Genomic DNA, 20,967 nt, shown 5'->3' with positions numbered 1-20,967 from the left:
CCCAACTGTATGCCCCCAAATCAACTAGGTAATCAGTCTGAGGGGGTTGTTAATAATTTAGTAATGGCAGGTGATGTAGGAGCACCAACAGGGTGGGAAATTGAAGCATACATTAAGGGGGCAAGATACTCTGGGGCAATGGGGCCGGATGACGTCCCTGTAGCCATAATAAAACAGGACTGTGGTGATTGGGCAAAATTTTTACATCTCTTGTTTGTCCATTGTTATAACAGCGGGGACATCCCTTACTCCTGGAAGGGAAGTATAATAGTCCCGTTATATAAGAAGGGCACAAAAAATTCCCCGGCCTGTTTTAGGCAAATTTCCCTTTTAGATGCAACGGGGAAACTGTTTGCAAAGAGTATCCTCGGACACTTGCAAGAGTGGGTATTCGGAAATAATTACATCCCCTTGAAACAATCGGAGTTCCGTAAGAATAGTGGTACACTAGATAACATTTCTGTCCTGCAAACTCTAATCAAAAAATATCCTGTGGGTCGGGGGATCCCGTTGTATACAGCATTTATAGATTTCTCCACAGCGTTCGACAGGGTAGATCGGGGGACGCTGTGGAGGAAATTGGTCACTATGGGGATCCCAGGGAACCTTTTAAGATTAATAATTGCACTTCACTCCTCGACGTGGACTAAAGTCTTGTTAGGGGGAACTCAAGGCCTCTCAAAGAAAATATGTACACACAACGGGTTGAAGCAGGGGTGCCTTCTGGCCCCTTTACTCTTTTCAATCTACATTAATGACCTGCCGAGTCGGGTAGGAGAGAGTAAAGGGGACCCTCCCCAAGTGGGTAACCTTAAATTAAGTTGTCTGTTGTATGCAGATGATGCAATAATAATGGACTTAACTCCAATTGGGTTACAGAGACGATTGGCGGAATTGGTCAGGTACACAGAAGAATATGTTTTAAAAATAAATATTTCAAAGAGCAAAGTTTTGATTTTTAATTACCACGGTTGTAGGGTTAGAAAACATTTGAAATGGTTTCTGGGAAATGAAAAATGGAAGTAGTAAAATGTTATCCTTATTTAGGAAAAATATTTACTAATAGGTGTTCTGCTAATAGACACATGGACCACTGCAAAGGTAAAGCTATCTCACAAGCCTCTGCAATTAATCGCTTGTATTTGCAATGTGGGAAAAGACATTTTTCGCACATCATTGCAGTTTATAAAATAAAGATCCCTCCAACTCTGAATTATGCTAGTGAAACAACAGATGAGTGTGAGTGGGCAAAGTTTGAGAAAGTGGAAGGAAAGATCTGGCGCCAAATATGTAATCTAAGTTATGCTGCGCCAATCGTGGCTATTAGGCTCGAATTTGGCCTTCTCTCAACATATGTGTTATCAATGGCTGCCTGCTTAAGGTGGTGTAATGCTCTGATAAATGGTCAGGACAACTTACTAAGGGTAGTACTGCACAGGGAAATATTTGTAAACATGTTGAGGAAAAGTGCAATTTATAGAAATTATTTAAAGGCTTTAAGCATTTTTGGTTTGGATTTTGAAGGGGCAGCAGTTTTAGATGAAACATCGTTAAAGCATATAATAAAAAAAACTATATACGTGATTTCATGTGAAAGAGATTTGAAATTATGCTCATTGAACGGAAGGATGGACTGCATTGTTGGGAGCTCCATTGTTAAAAATCCTCAGCCGTATGTTTTATGGAACCTGAATCATGGAGTTCGTAGAGTGATTGTGTTACTAAGATTGAACTTACTACCCTTGAGAATTGTAACAGGTTCCTGGGAGGGTATTCCCAAAAATGAAAGATATTGTCACCTATGTAATTGTGGTATACAAGATTTGAATCACGTTCTGATTGTGTGCCCTGCACTTCACTCAATACGACGCAGATACTTAAGGAATGTTTTTTTAAAGTATAACATCTCAACAGCAGAACAGGCCCGCAATTTTCTTCTGTTCCCTCCATCTGAACTGATGGGTTTTAATATTTTTAGTTTTTTTAAAGAATTTTTAAACGTTTTTTAGGAAAGTAATACGTTAAGGTGATTCGTATGTTTTTAATAGTATTATGTGAAACCATTTATACTGCTGCTAAAAAATCGTAAAGAGCACTTGCACTTGCGTATGACATGTTAGTTGTCTTAATTAGATAACGTTTGCCTGTTAGATCATTTCTACTGCTGTTAGGGGAGGTTGGAAAATATTCTCCTAAAAAAAAAAATAATCGCACAGAGCACTTGCACTTTTCTTTTATGACATAAGATTTACCACGTGTATCTCCTGAGATACATTGCTGCTAGTTAGTTATTGGTAAAAAATGTCCTGGAGAGGATATTTAATGCATTAGCACTTTTCCAAGCACTTTATAAAAATTTCTTGCTGCTAGTAGTATACTATCCTAAAAAAAATCGCACAGAGCACTAGCACTGTTTGAATGATATAGGATTTACCTTGTGTATCTCCTGAGATACATCGCTGCTAGTTAGTTATTGGTAAAAAACGTCCTGGAGAGGATATTTAATGCATAGCACTTTTTCAAGCACTTTAAAAAAATTTCCTGCTGCCAGTATTAAACCGTGATTATTTCCCTAAAAGAAGCTCTTTTATTGTTGGAGTTGTTTGATATTTATATATTGGATTACAACCGTATATTATTTCTTCTGTGTGCCCTCCTTAAGTAGGTTTTTGTGATAGTCCACAGTGTGTTCTAACCGGAAGAAGTCTGTTTCAGCTGCAAGCGCATCTGCCTTGAAATTATGTTGACCAGTGTAGTGCTTAGACTAGTGAATAAAATAAATTGTTTACTTTTAACTGGATGTATTTTAGTATAACAATTGAATTTGTAATTTTATGTTTTGCATCTCTTCATGTATGAAATGATGTTTTATTTTGTATTTTATGTGGAATTCCCCGGAATTAGAAATCATAATAAATAAATAAAAATTGAATTGAATTAAACAGGACATTAAACAGCTAGCACAGGAATTGAAATGCTTCCTGATTAATTGTAGAGCATTGAGTAAGCATAGAATAGAAAAATTAGATTGTATCATGGAAGAAAACACTGATGTCCTGTTTCTTACAGAAACATGGTTACAAGAATGCTCCGCGCTGGATATTTTACAGGCACTTCCATTGGATTATGGGATCCTCGGGTGGATCGCAATAAGAAGAAGGGTGGGGTGGATAGCCATATTCATAAGTTGACACTCGATTGCATAATGGCGGGGGTCAACATAGATGACTGTGAGGCGGCCTCCTTTTCATTAAAACCAAATGATAAACATACGATAAATGGCTATTTAATCTATAGACCGCCGGGAACATGTACTACCTTTAGTCAGGGCGTTCTGGAACATCTGATTCAACAAGCACTGTACCACAAAAATTTGATAGTTTTGGGAGACCTAAATCTACATTTTGACAATGTAATGTGTAATGTGTAATGAAGCACAAACTCTGTGTCAGGAGCTGGAGGGGCTACAACTTGAACTGAAGTATACAGAGACAACACACCAACGAGGGCATCTATTAGACCCCATCTTTTCTAATAGCCAGGGTCTGTCTGTAAGACATCCAAGGGCAGTCGCATTGTCAAACCATTATCTTGTAATTTTTTTATATCCCAATAATAAGACAACCATAAAAACGGATCAACTTACTACTGATAGACGTAGGAAAAGGGCTAAATTCAATGAGAACAATTTTACATAGGCCCTACATACTGAGCTTCCTGTTTTAAGTAACAACATCAATGAAGCAAGCCAAGGAGTAGAGAAGTGGATTACAGACGCCTTAAATAAGGTAGCGCCATGGACCACTAGCCCACCATATAGGCAATCCAAGAGTACGCCTTGTTTAATGAAGAACTAAGACAGGCCAAGAAAGAGTGCAATAAGCAGGAGAGGATATGGAGGAGGAGATTCTGAGGAGTCAGAAAAATAGCATACAAAGTTAGGCTCAGACAGTACCATGCGCTGATAAAGAAAACCAGGGCTTTTTATTAAGCAGAAAGAACTGAGTTAGCCGAGAACTCAAAGGAACTATTTGGTATTCTTAAAGAGATATCCTCACTAGAAAGGACATCCACATTACCTTCCGTTTCGGAGGAGTCATGCAATAAGATTGGAAACTTCTTTGCGGAAAAGGTATCCAAAATCTATGACACATTCGATGAGAAGGCTTGAAATGGTCACATCCAAGACAATGAACCACTACTGCTATGGGGTGAAAATAATATTTTTTTTAATTCTCCTCTTCCACTACAGAAGATCTGGAAAAGATAGTAAAAATCAGGATCCCCAAACAATCCAACTAGGCCTAAAGTGATCAGGGAAGGGCTAGAAGTAATACTCCCCTATATTCAACAACTGCTGGACATTTCTTTTCAGAAGGGTCAGCTACCTGACACATGGAAACAGGCAATGGTTCGCCCACTATGGAAAAACCCCTCAGTGGATGGGAACACGTTAACAAACTTGCGGCTGGTGTCATTGCTACCATATTTCTCCAAAATTGCTCAATATACAATTAGAGGGCCTCATAAAAGAAAATAAACTTCTACATCCTACCCAATCAGGTTTTAGGCCAACCTATTCAACAGAGACAGCCCTGCTCCGTGCCACGGAGTTGATACGGAAGAGAGTAGATGGAGGACAAACAACTGCGCTGGTTCTATTGGACCGTAGCGCAGCGTTTGATACGATGTCACATAAGATGCTTATACACTGACTTCAATGGAACAAGAGGGAAATGCCTTGGAATTTTGAAAATCCTCAGAAAAACCCTAGACATTCTCCCTATATTATCAAGAAAAATTCTGATCCATGCTCTGGTCACAGCAAGACTGGATTATGGGAATGTGCTTTTGCTGGGAGCAACAAAAGAGGATTGCAGAAGTTGCAGTCCATCCAGAACACAGCCGCACGTTTGACCATGAATCTACCAAGAAGGGCACCCTTGGAAAACGCTCTAAAAACACTACACTGGCTACCGATTCAAAAACGTGTTACTTTTAAGGCACTATGTTTTAGCCGCCATATCTTGCAAGGAAAAGGCCCAACCTATTTGCACAACCTACTCCCTATATATGAACCAGAACGTCAGCTAAGATCTACCGGAACACATTTGGTTAAAGTCCCTAGGATAAAAAGAGCTCGTATGGGCACTAGATCGAGTAGCTATATGGCAGCTAAGAGCTGGAATGCGCTACCCATGTCCGTCCGGAAAGAACCCTCAGAGAACATCTTCCGTAAGAAGCTTAAAACATGGCTTTTCTCACAATGGATACACAATTACCTATTGAACTGCAGATCAACAATTTTTTTTCTGAGAATTATCAGCGGTTAATCATATAGCGCGGGTACACACCAGCTGGTGTAACCAGGTGCTCTACAAATCCAAACTAAACTGGTGCGTCATTGATGTATTTCTGAGATACCAGCACCATGCGTGAGAGCCCCTCTCCAAAGGAATACTCTTGGTCCTGTGCTCTTTTCTACTGGAATTGTCCTGGTTTGAGTCCCACTAGCCTCTCCAAAGTCCTTCTCTAGCTGTTCTTATTTCTTTACTTCTGATTCAGCATCCTACACTATTGTGATGACCCTAGTAAAGGGCGTTGCTTACGCTTATGTTACACCGATATTACAATGGCAACTCAAAATGTTTTTATGTTACTCATGTAAATTAAAAAGTTGGATGTGTACATTCACTACAACTGTTCACTTGATGTGTTAAAAAGTGTAGTGGGTGGCTACCCTTTAAATACTAAATATTTATTTGTGACTACATGTATCACAATGGATTGCTGGATTCTCAAGAATGCAGATTAACACTTAAAGGTCATTTGCATTGACTGCCATCGTGATAATCTTCATACACACATGAACTTTGTACTTTGGGACTCTCTTCAGATTAACTATGTGTTAATGGGGATGTCCATAATGAGGATGGTGGTGTTGCAAAAGTATTGGTGCTGCTTACTCTTGAAACTGTCTCAAGTTCTAAAGTGAATTTGATTAATACCTCCGTAGGAGCTAGGTCTATTGAATGCCCACCTCCTGTGCCTCCAACCTCACTCCTTTATTTTGCCAATATTTTTCTGAGGCGTAGAGCGCAAGTTGAACTGCCTCTTATTCTTTTAGTTGAAGGGTTACTTTATATTCACAGAATTAATTCTCTTTGGATGTTCAGACCTATCTTCCGCTTGTTTGATTCTGGTACACTTAGTATTTTCCCAAAGACATCATTGCTATGTGCCACACACTCTTCAACAAGTATCTAGAGTTATTTTTTTTGACAACACTTGATCTTCCCTTTTCTTACACCTTATTCACTTTGTATCTCCTTGAGTGGCACAATGGCTTTGAACAGTGTAGATCTTCTCTTGTATGCTCTCCTGTGCTGTATTGAGCATGTGGTAGTCTACTTCCTGCTTGTGAAGTCATTAGTTACCAGAGTGACATTTCTGAGCGTTTATAAACTGCAATTCGATTTGATATTTTTGAAAATGTAATTCCTACCAAATGGCTATTTCAAAGGGGCTTATGTTATTTGCAGGGATTTACCAAATTCAATTAGCTATTATGTACTTTTTGTTAATTCTGATTCACAAATGTGTTCCTTTGTACATCAGGCCCTGCAACTATTAAATAAATAAAAAAATAGGCAAATCATCAACTAAAAATATCTTGCACCCAAATTATGACCACAGATACTGGGTGCTCCATCTTATCCATCCCCAACAGGGAATTCCCCGGTCCCTTCTTCCCACCTTGGTTACTGTCACATTAGATCCACCGCCCACTATGGTTATACAATCGTCTGTCATTGCTTCATCCTATTGTACAGCCCTCAGTTGGTCTACAGCTAGGCTGCACTTTACTATAACATTACATCCAGGCATATAGAGACATCAAAAGATTTAGAACCAGAATCACAAAGCACCACTGTGCTGTTAGCGCCATTATTTACAGTAAGACTCCATGTTGCATAATTAAAGTGGTTTATGTAGGCAGGCCCAAGATGGCAGTAAGGTAGGAGGAGTGCGTTTTCCTTTGTCAGAGTCTACCAGGTCTAACATTTTGCCCAGCATCCCTGCTGACTGTCACGGTAGCAGGAAGGGCCCTTTAGGTATCAGGAGCAGGGCCCTCTAAAGGTTTGTGGCCAAGGCTCCCTGAATTTCAGAGCCCGAGCAAAGTGGAGAATTCAGGTTCCTCAAACAATTCGACAGACAGCTCCAGGTCACTGGAGGAAGCTGTGCTGCCCTGATTGAGGCGAGCTACCCCTGCCCATGAGAGTGCTCCCATGGATCCAGATGCCCCCCGGCCAAGGGAATAACAACAGGGATCACAACATAAGGCCAGTTGGGACAGGCCGAGCACCCCACGACACCCCAAGCGGTAAGAGGGAGCTGGGGTGAGACAACCGCCAATGTGAGAAGACTAGGTACCTCTCCCGGCAGACAGACAAAGGCAGGGCCCTGTGCTAGACACAGGGACCATTAGAGCTAGGCAAGAAATGATACATGAAAGGAGTGGCTCAAACCTACATATGGAGCAAGGAGCGAGGCGGCAAGAGAACAACAGTGGAAGTAACAGAGGGTCTGGGTAGAGAATTATTCAACCCCTCCGAGCAATATGGGTTGCAACAAAGAGCTCAGACCTACTGCTGGCACACTGATCAGTGAGGGGTTGCATGCCTAGTGGATACCAGGCAATGGCGTCGTCCCAGCATGAAACCAAAAACAACTTGACAACCTCGAGACAAGCCATCACCTGCACTTTGAGTCTCATATGGCTTGGCCGCTTGAAGCATATGAAACATAGTATACAGTAAGGGAAAAAAATAAAACCCCTCAAGGAGGGCTCAGAAGCAGGAAGCAGCAGCTAAATGTTCCCCTGGGTCCCCACCCAGTGACAATCAAATCCCAAAGTAGAACAGAACCCTCTTTAACACACTCATTCTTGAATGATTCCTTCTGGGTGCTGAGGGAGAACTTCTCAGTCCTAAGAGAGGAAATTAGAAGAAGCGCCCGGAGCGCCAAACAAGACCCATCAGATGTGGAAAATGGGGTCTCATCCCTAGAGAGCACATGAGAAGGTAAGAAGTCATTGAGGCTCTACAACAGGAGATCTCCTCCCTGAAGAAGCAAGCTGTGGATCTACAGACACACCTAGAGAACATCGAAAACTGCTCAAGGAGGCAAAATATTACAGACGAAAGTGCCTTTAAGGAATGTGAAGGAAAACAACACAGAAAAATGTGTAAGCAGACTTTTCAGATACAACCTCCTGTGCGACATTGTGCGGTATTGTACTTATCGTGTGGATTAGAGGACGAGTGCAGGCTTTCCAAACCCCTGACATTCTGATCAGCTTTCACCATTTTAACCAAAAAGGAGACATCATGGCTGTGGTTGAGATTGGACAAATTGTGTTTGAAAGTAGCTAAATCTTGGTATTACAGGATTTGACAGCCATCATGTAGCAAGAGCACTGAGCGTTTCAATTGGTCACTGATTACTTACAGTGTAAAAGGGATCAAATACAGATGGCTGCACCTATTTCTCATTATATTCACATGGGAGGGAGTTTTCTACCAGATGATGTCCTTAGCTGATACCTGCTGGATCCTGGGACTTGGGAGATCCAGGCCCTCAGAAGTCTGGTACAGATGATGAACAGCAGCAGCCATTGAGGCCCAGCAGGTAAAAGAGTGCAGAACACTAAAAACATTTTGAAACCACCAGAGACGCTAGCAAAGAAAAGAAGGACTCTTCTCTTGCATTTTATAGACTTGAGCAACTACACCAGTAATTAGGCCACTTAATCTAGAGGGTTCCAGAAACTGCAAAGTATTAGAGGTGGAGGGCCAATGGACAGAAGGAAGATGGTAGTAGGTAGCTGAAGTCCGAGTACAACAAGGTAAACTGGGTGGAAGGGGTCCTTGGACAGGAAGGCTACAACCAGTTTTTTCCATAAATATGTTTATTATAATATCAGGCTGTAATGTACATCAGCAAAACACTTACCTTTGGCCGGAAATTAGTAGTTGGGCCCACGTATTCATGCTGGGCTTTCGCCGTTCCCCAAGGATGATGTACTTTAAAGCATTCATTACAGTAACTCGCATTACAATCCATGCAGCTCTTTGTTGATTCCTGAGGTGGAGGTTTACAGAGATCACACATAATAGCAGTAGCTGCCCTAGCAGCTTGTCTATATCTTTCTACAATGGTTTCCAATGTAAAATTTCGAAACAGACCACAAATGCCACGCTCTCCAAGATCAATTTCGTGCAAACAACCAGGGCATGGTAAAGTAGTGAACTTTGGTGTAAGGGAGTTGCGTTTTGAACCTGTAACCAGAAAACAAAGTTATGTAAGGAAATCATGAAGACGACAGAATGAAAATGGTCTAAGCATCATCTCTTCAAGGTAACATTCATTTCAGTTGAAAATTCATTAAAATCATTTTGTTTTGTAACAGTAAGACATTGTCAAAATGTTAAAGGGAGTTAATCATACATTTAGTTTAGCACATGCTTTATTTTATTACACATCAAAATGCAGTGTTTGAATTGCGCAATTCTAAACAAAAAGGAAGTGAAGCAAAAGGGAAAGTACACTGTCCTAAGAGTCTATGATTTTTCATATTGAGATGTCTGACAAAAAAGTTATTTACCTCAGGTAACGATATATCTGTAAAATACATATATTAGTTATGGATTACTTACCTTAGAATTACCCCCAGGTGTCAGACTAGATCCAGAGAATTTACATCAGCAGCACCCCTGCGCGCTGGTAGGTGGTGTCCGTCGACTCCGCGTTCGTCGTTGGCGTCTTGATCGCCGGAATGACGTAGCAGTATCTACTTAGACGTTCTTTACATGACACTCCACGCCAGAAGTGCAGAGCCATGCAAGACACTGACCACTGGTGCACAAAACTAGGGTCCTGGAAGGGAGTTCCTTACTCTAGAAGTCAGTTCACAGAACGGGGAGGATGTGTGGGGCGGTATGGCATCTATAACTAATATATTTCTCTTGCAGATATATATCGTTACCGAAGGTAAGTAACTTGTTCATCTGAAAGAGACTATTAGTTATAGATTCCTTACCTTAGGATAGATGCCCCAGCAATACCAACCCCGGAGGTGGGTCTGCGAACCAAGTTCACACCAGATTGTCCTGGAGAACTGAACGGCCAAATAAGCCGTCTCTCCGGAATATCCAGGCAGTAATGCTCAGTGAACGTGTGCAGAGATGCCCACGTGGCTGCCCGGCAGATGTCACCGAGGGGACACTCCACATCCCAAAGCAGTGGTGGTTGCCGCCGCCCTGGTGGAATGGTCCGTTTTTGCACAGCCCAACCTTTCTTGGCGCCCACATAGCCAACAAAGAGTTGGTCTTCCACCCAGAATTGTTTTGTGCGATCCAGATAAAATGATAATGCACACTTTGGATCCAGATGGTGGAGCCTCTCATCCAGGAGAAGGTAGGCAAAGTTATGGTCTGTCTTATGTGGAAAGAGGTAACCACTTTGGGAAGAAATGAAGGCCTAGTTCGAAGGACAACCTTGTGCGGATGGACAGCAAGGAAAGGAGGTTTAAAAGAAAAACCTGGAAGCTCACTCACCCTGCGAGCAGAGGTGATGGCAACCAAGAAAGCAGTTTTTAAATTCAAGAGTCTGAGAGGACAATTATGTAGTGGCTCAAAAGAAGCGCACATAAGGTAAGTTAAGACAAGATTCAAGTCCCACTGGGGCATTACAAAAGGAATAGGAGGAAAGAGGTGAGTAATGCCCTTAAGAAACCTATTTACAACAGGGGACTTGAAAACAGAAGGCTGATCAGCAAGGCGAAGAAAGGCCAAAATGGTCGAAAGATAGCCTTTAAGGGTGCCCAGAGCAAAGCCCTGTTGGGCCAAAGACAGTACGAAGAGGAGAACCTCAGAAAGAGGGGCAGAAAGGGGATCCACAACCTTTGCTGCGCACCATGCCACAAATTTGTTCCATCTACAGGCATATACGGTTTTAGTAGAGGGACGCCTGGCTGCCAAGATGACATTACAAACTTCAGGAGGGAAGTCGAAAGCTGTTAACTGTCGCCACTCAATCTCCACGAACGGAGGTAGAGGATGGACAGGTTCAAGTGGAGGACCGTCCCCAGCTGATGTGACAGAAGATCCTCCCGAAGAGGCAGTCTGTTCGGAGGATCGATGGCCATGTTCAAGAGCTCGGGATACCAGACTCTTCCTGCCCAGTCCGGAGCCACAACAATGACTTGGGCCCGGTCGCGCTTCATCTTTTTCAGCACTCTGGGTGGAAGTGGTATAGGTGGGAAGGCGTAAAGAAGACCACAATGCCACTCGCAACAAAAGCGTCGCCAAGCCAGTGCCGCCTTGGCAATTCCAACCTGCAGAACTGCAGACATTGCGCATTCTCTTCGGTGGCAAACAGATCTAACCAAGGCTCTTCCAACTGCTGAAAGAGGCCTTGCACCACCTCAGAGTGAAGCCGCCATTCGTGATCCATCATGCCCTGGCGGCTGAGTTTGTCCACCCTGGCGTTCAGAGAACCTGCCAGGTGTTGAACCACCAGGGACATGCCTCGATGTTCCAGCCATGTCCAAAAACAAAGAGCCTCCTGAGATAGGGTTCTCAACCCTACCACGCCAGGTTTGCTGCGGTAACACATGATGGTGGTGTTGTCTGTGAACATCTGCACTACTCTTCTTCTGACAGAAGGAAGGAATGACTTCAGTGCAAGATAAAATCGCCTGGAGCTCCACGGGCCTCTGATCTTCGCCTCTCCCATGTGGCCGCCCCTTCCCAGGAGTGATGCACCTGTTACCACTCTGAACTCTGATTGGGGAAGGGAAAGGAATCTGCCGTTAACCCAATCCTGGTCCGTTACCTACCAATGCAATTGGTGTGCAGTGCCCTCCGATATCTGGACGTAATTGGAAAGATTTCCCTGATTCTGAACCCCCTGGAACTTCAAGTCCCACTACAGAGCCCGCATATACAACCTAGCATGATCCACCAGTAGGATGCAGGAGGCTATGAGGCCCAGCAGCCTCAGGGTTATTCTCACCAAAATCAAGGATAAAGGCTGAAACATCGTTATCATAGCTCAAATATGCCAGACTCGCTGCTCAGGAGAATAGCCACAAAACTGAGCTGCGTCCAGAACCGCTCTGATGAAAAGGAGCTTCTGAAAGGGAATCAGGTGTGACTTCAACAGGTTGAGAGTGAACCCCAGCGATTGCAAGAGGTTCGCCATAGTCTAGAGGTGGGAGATGACAGCCTGGAGCGAGCCCGCCTTCAACAGCCAGTCATCGAGATAGGGGAACACTGGAACACTGGAACCCCTGATCTGCGCAGATGAGCTGTGACCACCGCCATCACTTTCGTGAACAGCCGAGGGGAGCTTGTAAGGCCAATGGGGAGAATGGTAAACTGAAAATGCTTGAGGCCTACTGTGAACCACAGGTAGTGCCAGTGGGCAGGTAAGGCGGGGATCTGCGCATCAGTGTCACACACCAAATGTGTGCAATGGTCCAAGAGACATGCAGTGTTCACCGACCGCTGTCCTAAGCTGGCAAAAGAAATTTTTTTCCCAAGATGGTCCAGCTTCTTGGATTCCCTATCTTGAGGAGCTGTAGGGAAAGCGTTTCCTTTCAAGAATGAGATTTGGACCACAAAGCTCTCGGGGGTAGGGTGTTGGGAGTGGAAAAGGCGGTCACCCGGTGCCGGCCAGTGGCATCAGGCACTCATCCTACCCACAGGAGCCCCTGTTCTGGGCTTGGAACATGAGCCCAGAACGGCGTCAGTGAGGGCCTCATTGAAAGGGAGCAGGGGCTCCGTAAAGGCTGCTGCTGGCTGAAGCACTTCAGTCAGGTTAGTCCTGACTGCCACTGAAGGAAGGTCAGCTGCCCTGGCCAACACCACAGCATAGGAAGCCCCCTCCTCCATAGCCATGGTAGGTTGAGAAAGCATACCAAGGTCTGGGGAGGTATCCAGACCACTGGTACCGCCCAACTCCTCTCTCCAGTCCGGCTCTTCAAGCTGGTCTGCAAGAGGGTCAACAGACCCATCCCAGTCCTTTTAACCCTCCTCTGGCTGCCACTCAGGGCGATAGGGAACGTCAGGGAAGTACACCGGTAGAAAAGTGTACTGGTGTCGGTCAATGTCATTCCGGCTCTGTGTCCACGTGGATAGGAGGGCTGTAGTTGACACTGGCTGGGGGCGCATTCGGCGTCAGAGACGGAGGAGGCGTTGCGAGATGAATCGGCAATGGGAAAGGTACCGTGAGGTCAATCAGTGCTGTTCCGGATTCAGGCCTGGATCCTTAGGGGCCCCTGCAGCGCAGCGGCCGAAGCCGCCGGCATCGAAGGCCTAGAGCCACCATCCGAGTCCGCGGGCTTCATAAAATTCACAAAGCTGGGCAGGGGACACTTCCAGAAAGGGAGGGAAGCGCTGAACTGTCCCAGCAGGCTCCGAGGGCAGAGACGGTGGCCGACGACCCTCGGTGTCACGCGTCGCGTCGGCCGACTGACGAGGACAAGACGAAGGGGGACGATGCTTCTTGGCCTTCTTTTTGTGCTTCAACTTAGCCAATTCAGAAGACTTCGGTGACTAATGGTGGTGGCGGTGGCTCCACGATTGGTCCCGCGACCTTCCCCTCGACCGAGACCTCAAACGGTGCGAAGCCAACTGCTGGGTCTCCAAGAGATTTCGGGACGGCTCCTGCAAAGACTTTGGGTTCGTGGCCCGGCAGTCGGAGCACGACTTCGGGTCGTGGTCGCGCTCCAGGCACCAAAGTAACACGAGGTGCGGATTGGTGACTGACATCAGCTTGTGACAGGAGTCACAAGGCTTGAAAGCCGGTCGACGAATTGCATCCCTCGTGCACCAGGAGTCGCAAGACTTCGAAAAAGATGTCGATAATAAGTCATTAGTCAAAAAATGACTAAGGTAAGGCTCTCACCGGATTTGCACTGGCTGGCAGAAAAAAAAGAACTGACGTCAGCAGTCAGGGGTGGCGTCTAAGTATATACCGCAACGTCATCCCAGCGATCATGACGACGGACACTGAGTTGACCAAAGACACCTACGGACAAGCAGGGGTACTGCTGAGGACAAATTCTCCGGATCCAGTCTGATGCATGGGGGTAATTCTAAGGTAAGGAATCTATAACTAATAATCTATTACAGATGATATGTTAAAAAATAAAATTGTAAGAGAACTACTTGGAAATCAAAAAAGGGTTTAAAAACAAAGATCACAAATGCTGTCCAAACCCATTTTGTTTGCTTCTTTTCAAAACAACAACAGTAGATGAAAAGGTTTTTATAGCCATACAACCGCACAGAGTAAAAATACACTTATTTTAGGCTAGCAAAATGCTTCAAAGGGACCCATAATATAGAACAATTACAATAGGTTTATCAGTTTATTGAAGAAGAAAGAACCGAAAAACATACGCTTCCAGATTCCAACACTTCAGGAAGGAGGTAGTGTTCCTATGAATTGAATAATGATGGAAAACATCCTTAAAGAAGGGTTACACCTGCCATAACCAATGCTTTAGTTACATATGGAAACAGCTTGAAATAGCTCAATCATTTACTGGTTGTATAGTTCCTATCAATCATCTGTAGACGGTGGCATAGTTCATTAAAACCCTCTTAATGGACATTCTAGTTAACATTTGTTTGTTCAACAGTCGGACTTAACCTTACAACTGGAAAAACATTCCATGTTGTAGAGCAGCAGACTGCTGAAAAACTGGTGATCAAATAGAAAACACAGAGGTACGGCCTAAAACAGAAGCTGTCAGAACCCATTCAAGTTTAAGAGGCAAGCAGGGTGACTAATCCCTAACCATGGAAATGTAGGGGCTTTTACCTCTACAGTCCCAGAACCTGAACTACTATGATCTACCTACAACCTGAACACATAGTAGACCCCTTCAGCACTTGATCCTCTGTAGTAGTGAGGTGAGAGGTCAAAGGCTTCTAAGGGTGGCAGTTTGGGGGCAGTGACTCAGAACACAACAGTTTTGCAACGAAATAATTATTGCCCAGCCCAGGGCTTTTTTCTGTGAAAAAGAGAAGCATGTTAATACACTCCAAATCACAATAATGCACACACAAATAAAGTCTTAGAGTTCTATACATGCACTATGAGTATTTCTCCATGGAAACTTATCAGGGTTAAAGTGAAGGTGCATGCTCACTTTAGACTGAGTGAGCAGCGTCCCTGGTTCTGCTACCTAGAAGTCAGTCTTTAAAAATGCCCTAGCACTGAGTCCTTAAAGATATGGTACTTTGCCAAACCACTTTAGCTCAATGAGTGAGCAAAGTTACCAGTTTTACCTGGGTAGTAATGATAGGATAGGATGAATATGTGTCCAGGGTTCTTCAGTACGTTGCTGTGTCGCCCTTCCTTCTTTGGATTCTCTGTGCACTGGTATGCAGCTCAAGAGCAGCCTTAGATATACCTGGGGACTCTGTTGATATGTGTAGTCTGCACTGACATCAACACATCAGCAGAGTCAGCACATTGCAGGTGGTGTTTCTCGTACTTCTAGGTATCTCAGGTCACTGTCAAATATAGCTGCAGGTACCTCAAGTCATCACTTGCAGCTACAGAACACTCAGGGAAAAAGTCACAGCTGCAGTCGCACCTCTTGCAGGATAAATGGGAGAGTTGGAGTTAGGCTGGGCACCAAGACCTCAAGACTGACCCATGAACTGTGGGAACACTCAATCACTTCCAGGTCCAACATCTTGTAAACCTCTGTCTTGAAGCACATGTCTGACACGATCTATTCTTCACAGACAAACTATACGCTGTGCCTATAACGTGCACAGATGTGTGTCAATCTGGGGTTGGCAAGAGAGATGGGGAAACATATTCAAGACTATCTCCACTCTCTTCTAAATACTTAGGTCTCATATCAAGGGCATGCCTTACCCCTGCCAAAGAGTATTTTATTTATTTATGCATTTTTATATAGCGCGGACTTTACCCGAAGGTGTCAGAGCGCTTCACAAAAGGAACAGAAATGAAACATAATGAGAAACAATACAAAAGCATACGTTACGTTTCATAAGGTAATAGAGACATTAGTGATCAAACAAAATACATGAGGTAATAAAAATTGTGAGCAACCAACAATATATGAGGTAGTAAAGGTAATAGTGACAATTGTGAGCAAACAGAATACATGAGGTAGTAAAAATTGTGAGCAACCAAAAATACATGAGGTAGTAACGGTAAAAGTGACAATTGTGAACAAACAGAATAATAAAAATTGTGAGCAGCCAAAAATACATGAGGTAGTAAAAGGTGCACAGGAGGAAAAAGTGACAAGTGTGCAGTTACAAGAGAAAACAAAGTATCATTTGAGGTATAATACTGCAAAAGGTGCTAGGCATTCGGGCACAAGAACAAGTGTTATGTAAGACAAGGAGGCACTTGTGCCAGAATCAAAGGTAAAATCATGTGAGAGGTAGCAAACCGTGTGTTACAAGGGCAAAGTGGTGTGTGCATGTTACACAAGGGCACCAAACACAAGTAAATGGAGAATACTCCAAAGAGGCATACACTCCAACCCCAGGAGTACCCTGGGAAGGCACTTCCATGGTCGTGGAAAGTCTTCCTCCACATAACAAGAGGACGTGAATTACTTTTGGAGGTGTCTCTGGAGGAGGAGAACTTTGAGGTCCCTTTTGAAGGCCTGGGAGGAGGCGGAGGTCCGGAGCTGAGGCGGAAGGGAGTTCCAGATTCTCACTGCGTTGCCTGAAAAGGATTGGGCCATTGTTCTCTCCTTCTTGAAAGTGGGAGGTTCTAGTAGAAGCTTCTCCGCATTGCGTGAGGGTCTAGAGCCTCCAGAGAGTTTCAGTTTATTCGCCAGGTAGCGAGGAGAAGAGGAGTGTAAGGCTTTGTGGGTGATACAAGCGGTCTTGTAGATAGCTCTGGCCTCGAAGGGAAGCCAGCGAAGGGTGGATAACATCGGTGTGATGTGATCGCTTCTTTTGGCCCCATAAATGAAGCGAACTGCTGAATGGAAAACAGACTTAAGTGGGGACAGGTGAGATTTGGGGAGGCCAGTAAGAAGAGAGTTGCAGTAGTCTAGTCTGGAGAGGACCAGCGATTGCACCAGGGTTATAAGGTCCTGCTCCGGGAAGAAGCGTCGGATTCCCCAAAGAAGGCGCAGTTGGTAACGGGCAGATTTTGCAATAGAATTGATGTGAGGAGGTAGACTGAGTTTTTTGTCTAGTATAACTCCAAGGGATTTTGCGCTGTCGACAATGATGGGTTTATTGTTCAGTAGATTCATCTGATCCATCCATGATTGAACCGGGGGGGGAGAGAGTGAGGAGGAGAAGAGGAGGAATTCAGTTTTGGAGGGATTCAGAATCAGTTGATGAGTTGACATCCAGTTTTGGATGGAGTCCAGAGTAGAGCTTAGGAAGGAGAGATCATGAGTGGAGGCAACCTTGAGGTAGAGTTGAGTGTCGTCTGCATAGAGATGATAGTGAATCCCGGATTTGCTTAGGAGGTTTCCCAGTGGTTCTAAGTAGAGATTGAACAATGTGGGTGCAAGTATAGAGCCTTGAGGAACACCCTGACCTACCGCCACAGGAGACGAAAGACTGTTGGCAATTTTGATCATTTGGGATCTGTCACAGAGGAAGGATGCAAACCATTTTCCTCTTTCACAAGTCTTTCACATTAGTGTGCAAAAGGTCGAGGATTGTCTCACAGTAAAGTTCTTCCGTGGTTCCTGAATGACACAGGTGTTTACCCGGTAGGGCACGTCAGAAACCTGCATTACCTTCTATGGCACACACCACTTATCCTCTAACGTTCAAGGGCAAATTGAGTTTGGCACAAACACCTCTGGGCCCTCCTGGTATCCAGATATCATTGCATTCTGGTTGCATCATTGTGTCAGCTTTTGGCTAGCCTTAATGGCTAATGACAGTCTGCATCATTTACGGGCAGCTTAATTTCATATCCACCCCCTTGTTGACAAGGGTGAGTGTGCAGCGAACAAGATTCCCAAACAAAAGATCAAACTGAACTCCAGTATGTGAAATTTCTTTGTAGGCAAATGGTCTAGAAGATCCCACTTCCTCCAGCGGTTCTCTGGTAGTTCCCAACATGTTCTTAATGGTCTTTTTAAAACGCTTCAAACCGACTGGGCTGCGAGCAATATGCTGCGGAGAAGTGGTAGGTCAGACTAGCTTACAAAATAAGAATTGTTAGGCACTCGTATGGGACATCTTTCCTTATACTAATACTGCGGGTGCTGACAGGGTTTGCCACTAACTCTGGGCCTGGGGCGTGGCTTTGCCATGCGCCAAGATGATCGGATGCTAAATGGGCTCTGCTGGATGGGCCCACAGTCCTAAATAATTCTGCATGCTGTGGGGCAATCGGGAGCAAAGCGGGAGCTGTCTACTACCCGAGCAAGACTGGGAGTAGAGATTTGTTGGCTGCCAAACAGAAACAAGCTAACATGCAGTAATTCCACTGACTGACCCCTAGAGCTGAGGGAGAAAGGCAGTGGCGCCATTGAGGCCTGCTCTGACGACATCGGGGGCCGTGGTGGGTTCCAATGTGCCAAGTAGGTGCAGCTGCAGGTGATCCCTGCGGACACGGCTCGGACTCTGCTTGCTTGTTAAATTATCGTGACGGTGACTCGGTGCTAAAAGCGGCTAGAGACCAAAGTCCCATAAACCACAAGGCAACAATATCTAATTTTCCCTGACTTTACGTCACTGGTTCAAGCTGCCCGAAAAGAATTTGTGCCTACCAAACGCATCCTACAGCAGACCAAAATCCAGTATCCAATGCTGTACCACGCAAAACTGAGAATCTCACATGGCGAGTAATCCCACTTCTTTACCAACGCTACATCAGCATTAAAATTAGCCACACACAGTCCCCCCGCTCACCTCAGCAAGCTGGATCTGAACCGGGACTCAGCAACAACGATTAGCCAATTCTGCACATGGAGTTATGCCCATTCGGACAAAGAATGCATGTGCAACTAGACTATGTGAATTTCTACATACTCTGTGAATCCCCGAACCTGTAATACAGCCCGGCCACCGTGCCATAAGGTAGGGCTGTATGCCGGCAACCCAGGCCCCCACTGGGAGAACTCCCATGGTTCACTATGTTTGTTTATTCCGGGTCAACAAGGGGAGGGGGGAGGGATGGGTACCACAACCTAGTTGGGGGGTTTAGGAGTTAATGAAGTGGGTCGGGGTAGGTTTTTACAGTTTTTTGCTGCAGAACACACATAAGAGCGAAAAGGCAGGACATGCAGTTCGAAGCACACATCACATTATAGTTTTCACACACCTCATGGACCTGCCGGCCGACTCAAAGAGTACGGCAGGACACATACCTGCACACTACGGGTACGGATACATGTCGGAGGTAAAGTTCCAAACATGGAACATTAGAGAACTGAAGGACCATAGAAAAGCTAGACTAGTGCACCCCTAGCTAATCAGACATGAGATTGACAACTGTTTCTTACAAGAAACGCACCTCAGAAGCGTTGCTGACCCCAAACTCCACAACAGACACTGAGGTGAGGTACACTCAGCGTCATATTCTAATTAGGCTAGAGGGGTAGCAATCTTGGTCAGATGTGATGCCGGCTGGATAACCTCTCGTACACTACTGGATCCAGAGGGTAGCTACGTCATCTTAGGAGGCACTCTGGTTACCACTGCAAAAAGCACAATTGATGGACAGAATGCAGAACAATGGCATACATTCGCCCCAGTACAGAGATCTGAGCCTAAATCCATTGGTTTTGTTTTGTTCACCCTGCCATTCCAGTTTGAACCCAGCCATATGCAAATCAGTCTTGATCCTGTGCCCACTGGGAACAGTACAGCCCGAACTGCCAGGCCAGGTCCTCCCTGGACTAGTAACAAGCATCCCAGGACCGGTTTCGTGGTTTCACCCCATATCAGCTAGGATAGCTTGACTCCAGTGGTATGGAGTGACATGAGTCGCAATCTACAGCCCTTGACTCCTTGAACTGTGTGAGCTCCTCCCGCCAACTGCATCCTAGGGCCAACCAACACAAATTTTCTCTATCCAAAAAAAAAGGACTGATAGATATATGGCAAAGTTGCCATCCAGACACTAGAGAGGGCACCTGTATCTCTTCGCACAATAAAGCCAGGTCCACGCTGGATTTTTGGCTTGTTTCTGGTCATGTTGCTACCTGGACCACAGACACTCGACATTTGCTGCGCACATTATCTGACCATGCCCCAGCACTACTTGACAGCAGCGTACCACAGACTATACCTCGAGCCTTCTGCGGTCTTTGCCTGTGGTTGTTACAGTTTACAATTGTAGTTTTAACCTGCCTGTGACTGCATATTTTATCACCTGTTTTGTGTTTTAAACTTGTGGTTTTCCCTGCCCATGATTGCTTCCATTTAACGTGTTGAATTGTGGGATTTGCAGTCCAAACTCTGTAGTTTATCCCTCTCATTTCTGGTGACAATTCAATTTTCCCTCCAAATTTCTCCTTTGCTCTGTGCGAAGACATGTATGTCAAAACAGTGCACCCCAGCCACCATTTTGTGTTCACAAGTTAGTGAACCCAGCCCCACCACCCCCAGCAACAGGGATATTCTACATCAGAGGGTGCTTCTGTGAGCTGTTTAAACTGTGTTTATTAGAGACTGTGCACTTCGTTTTTTGGCCAGGAGAGGGGATAAAGTTCTATTAAAACAGTATTGTAAAGGCCTCAAGTTAGTGAGGCCTTTACCTGCAGAACTCTAAAGTGTAGATTGAGCCGGTCTCCTAGGAGATTCTGAACAGGAGAAGCAACTTCCAACTCCCTGACAGGCAAACCTTGTCTGAGGTCCCGAGGACCTTATATGGTCTGCTAGTGGTTGGTACATGTGTACACTGATTGGTGGTTGT

At 44.8% G+C, this 20,967-nt stretch overlaps 1 protein-coding gene across 2 annotated transcripts in view; it reads right to left on the bottom strand.

Moving 5' to 3' along the window:
- Nucleotides 1–20,967, bottom strand: part of TRIM36 (tripartite motif containing 36) — a 538,470-nt gene that overhangs the window by 234,843 nt on the left and 282,660 nt on the right. For both annotated transcript variants that reach the window (XM_078675525.1, XM_078675526.1), the window contains exon 3: nucleotides 9,016–9,341. In XM_078675525.1, the coding sequence (XP_078531651.1) occupies nucleotides 9,016–9,341 (326 nt within the window). The remainder of the gene's footprint in view (nucleotides 1–9,015; nucleotides 9,342–20,967) is intronic.

This window comes from Lissotriton helveticus, chromosome 2_1 (assembly GCF_964261635.1).
Source record: "Lissotriton helveticus chromosome 2_1, aLisHel1.1, whole genome shotgun sequence".
Taxonomy (NCBI): domain Eukaryota; kingdom Metazoa; phylum Chordata; class Amphibia; order Caudata; family Salamandridae; genus Lissotriton; species Lissotriton helveticus.
The sequence above is the reverse complement of the archived record's forward strand: the minus strand, read 5'-3'. Positions and strand labels throughout refer to the sequence as shown.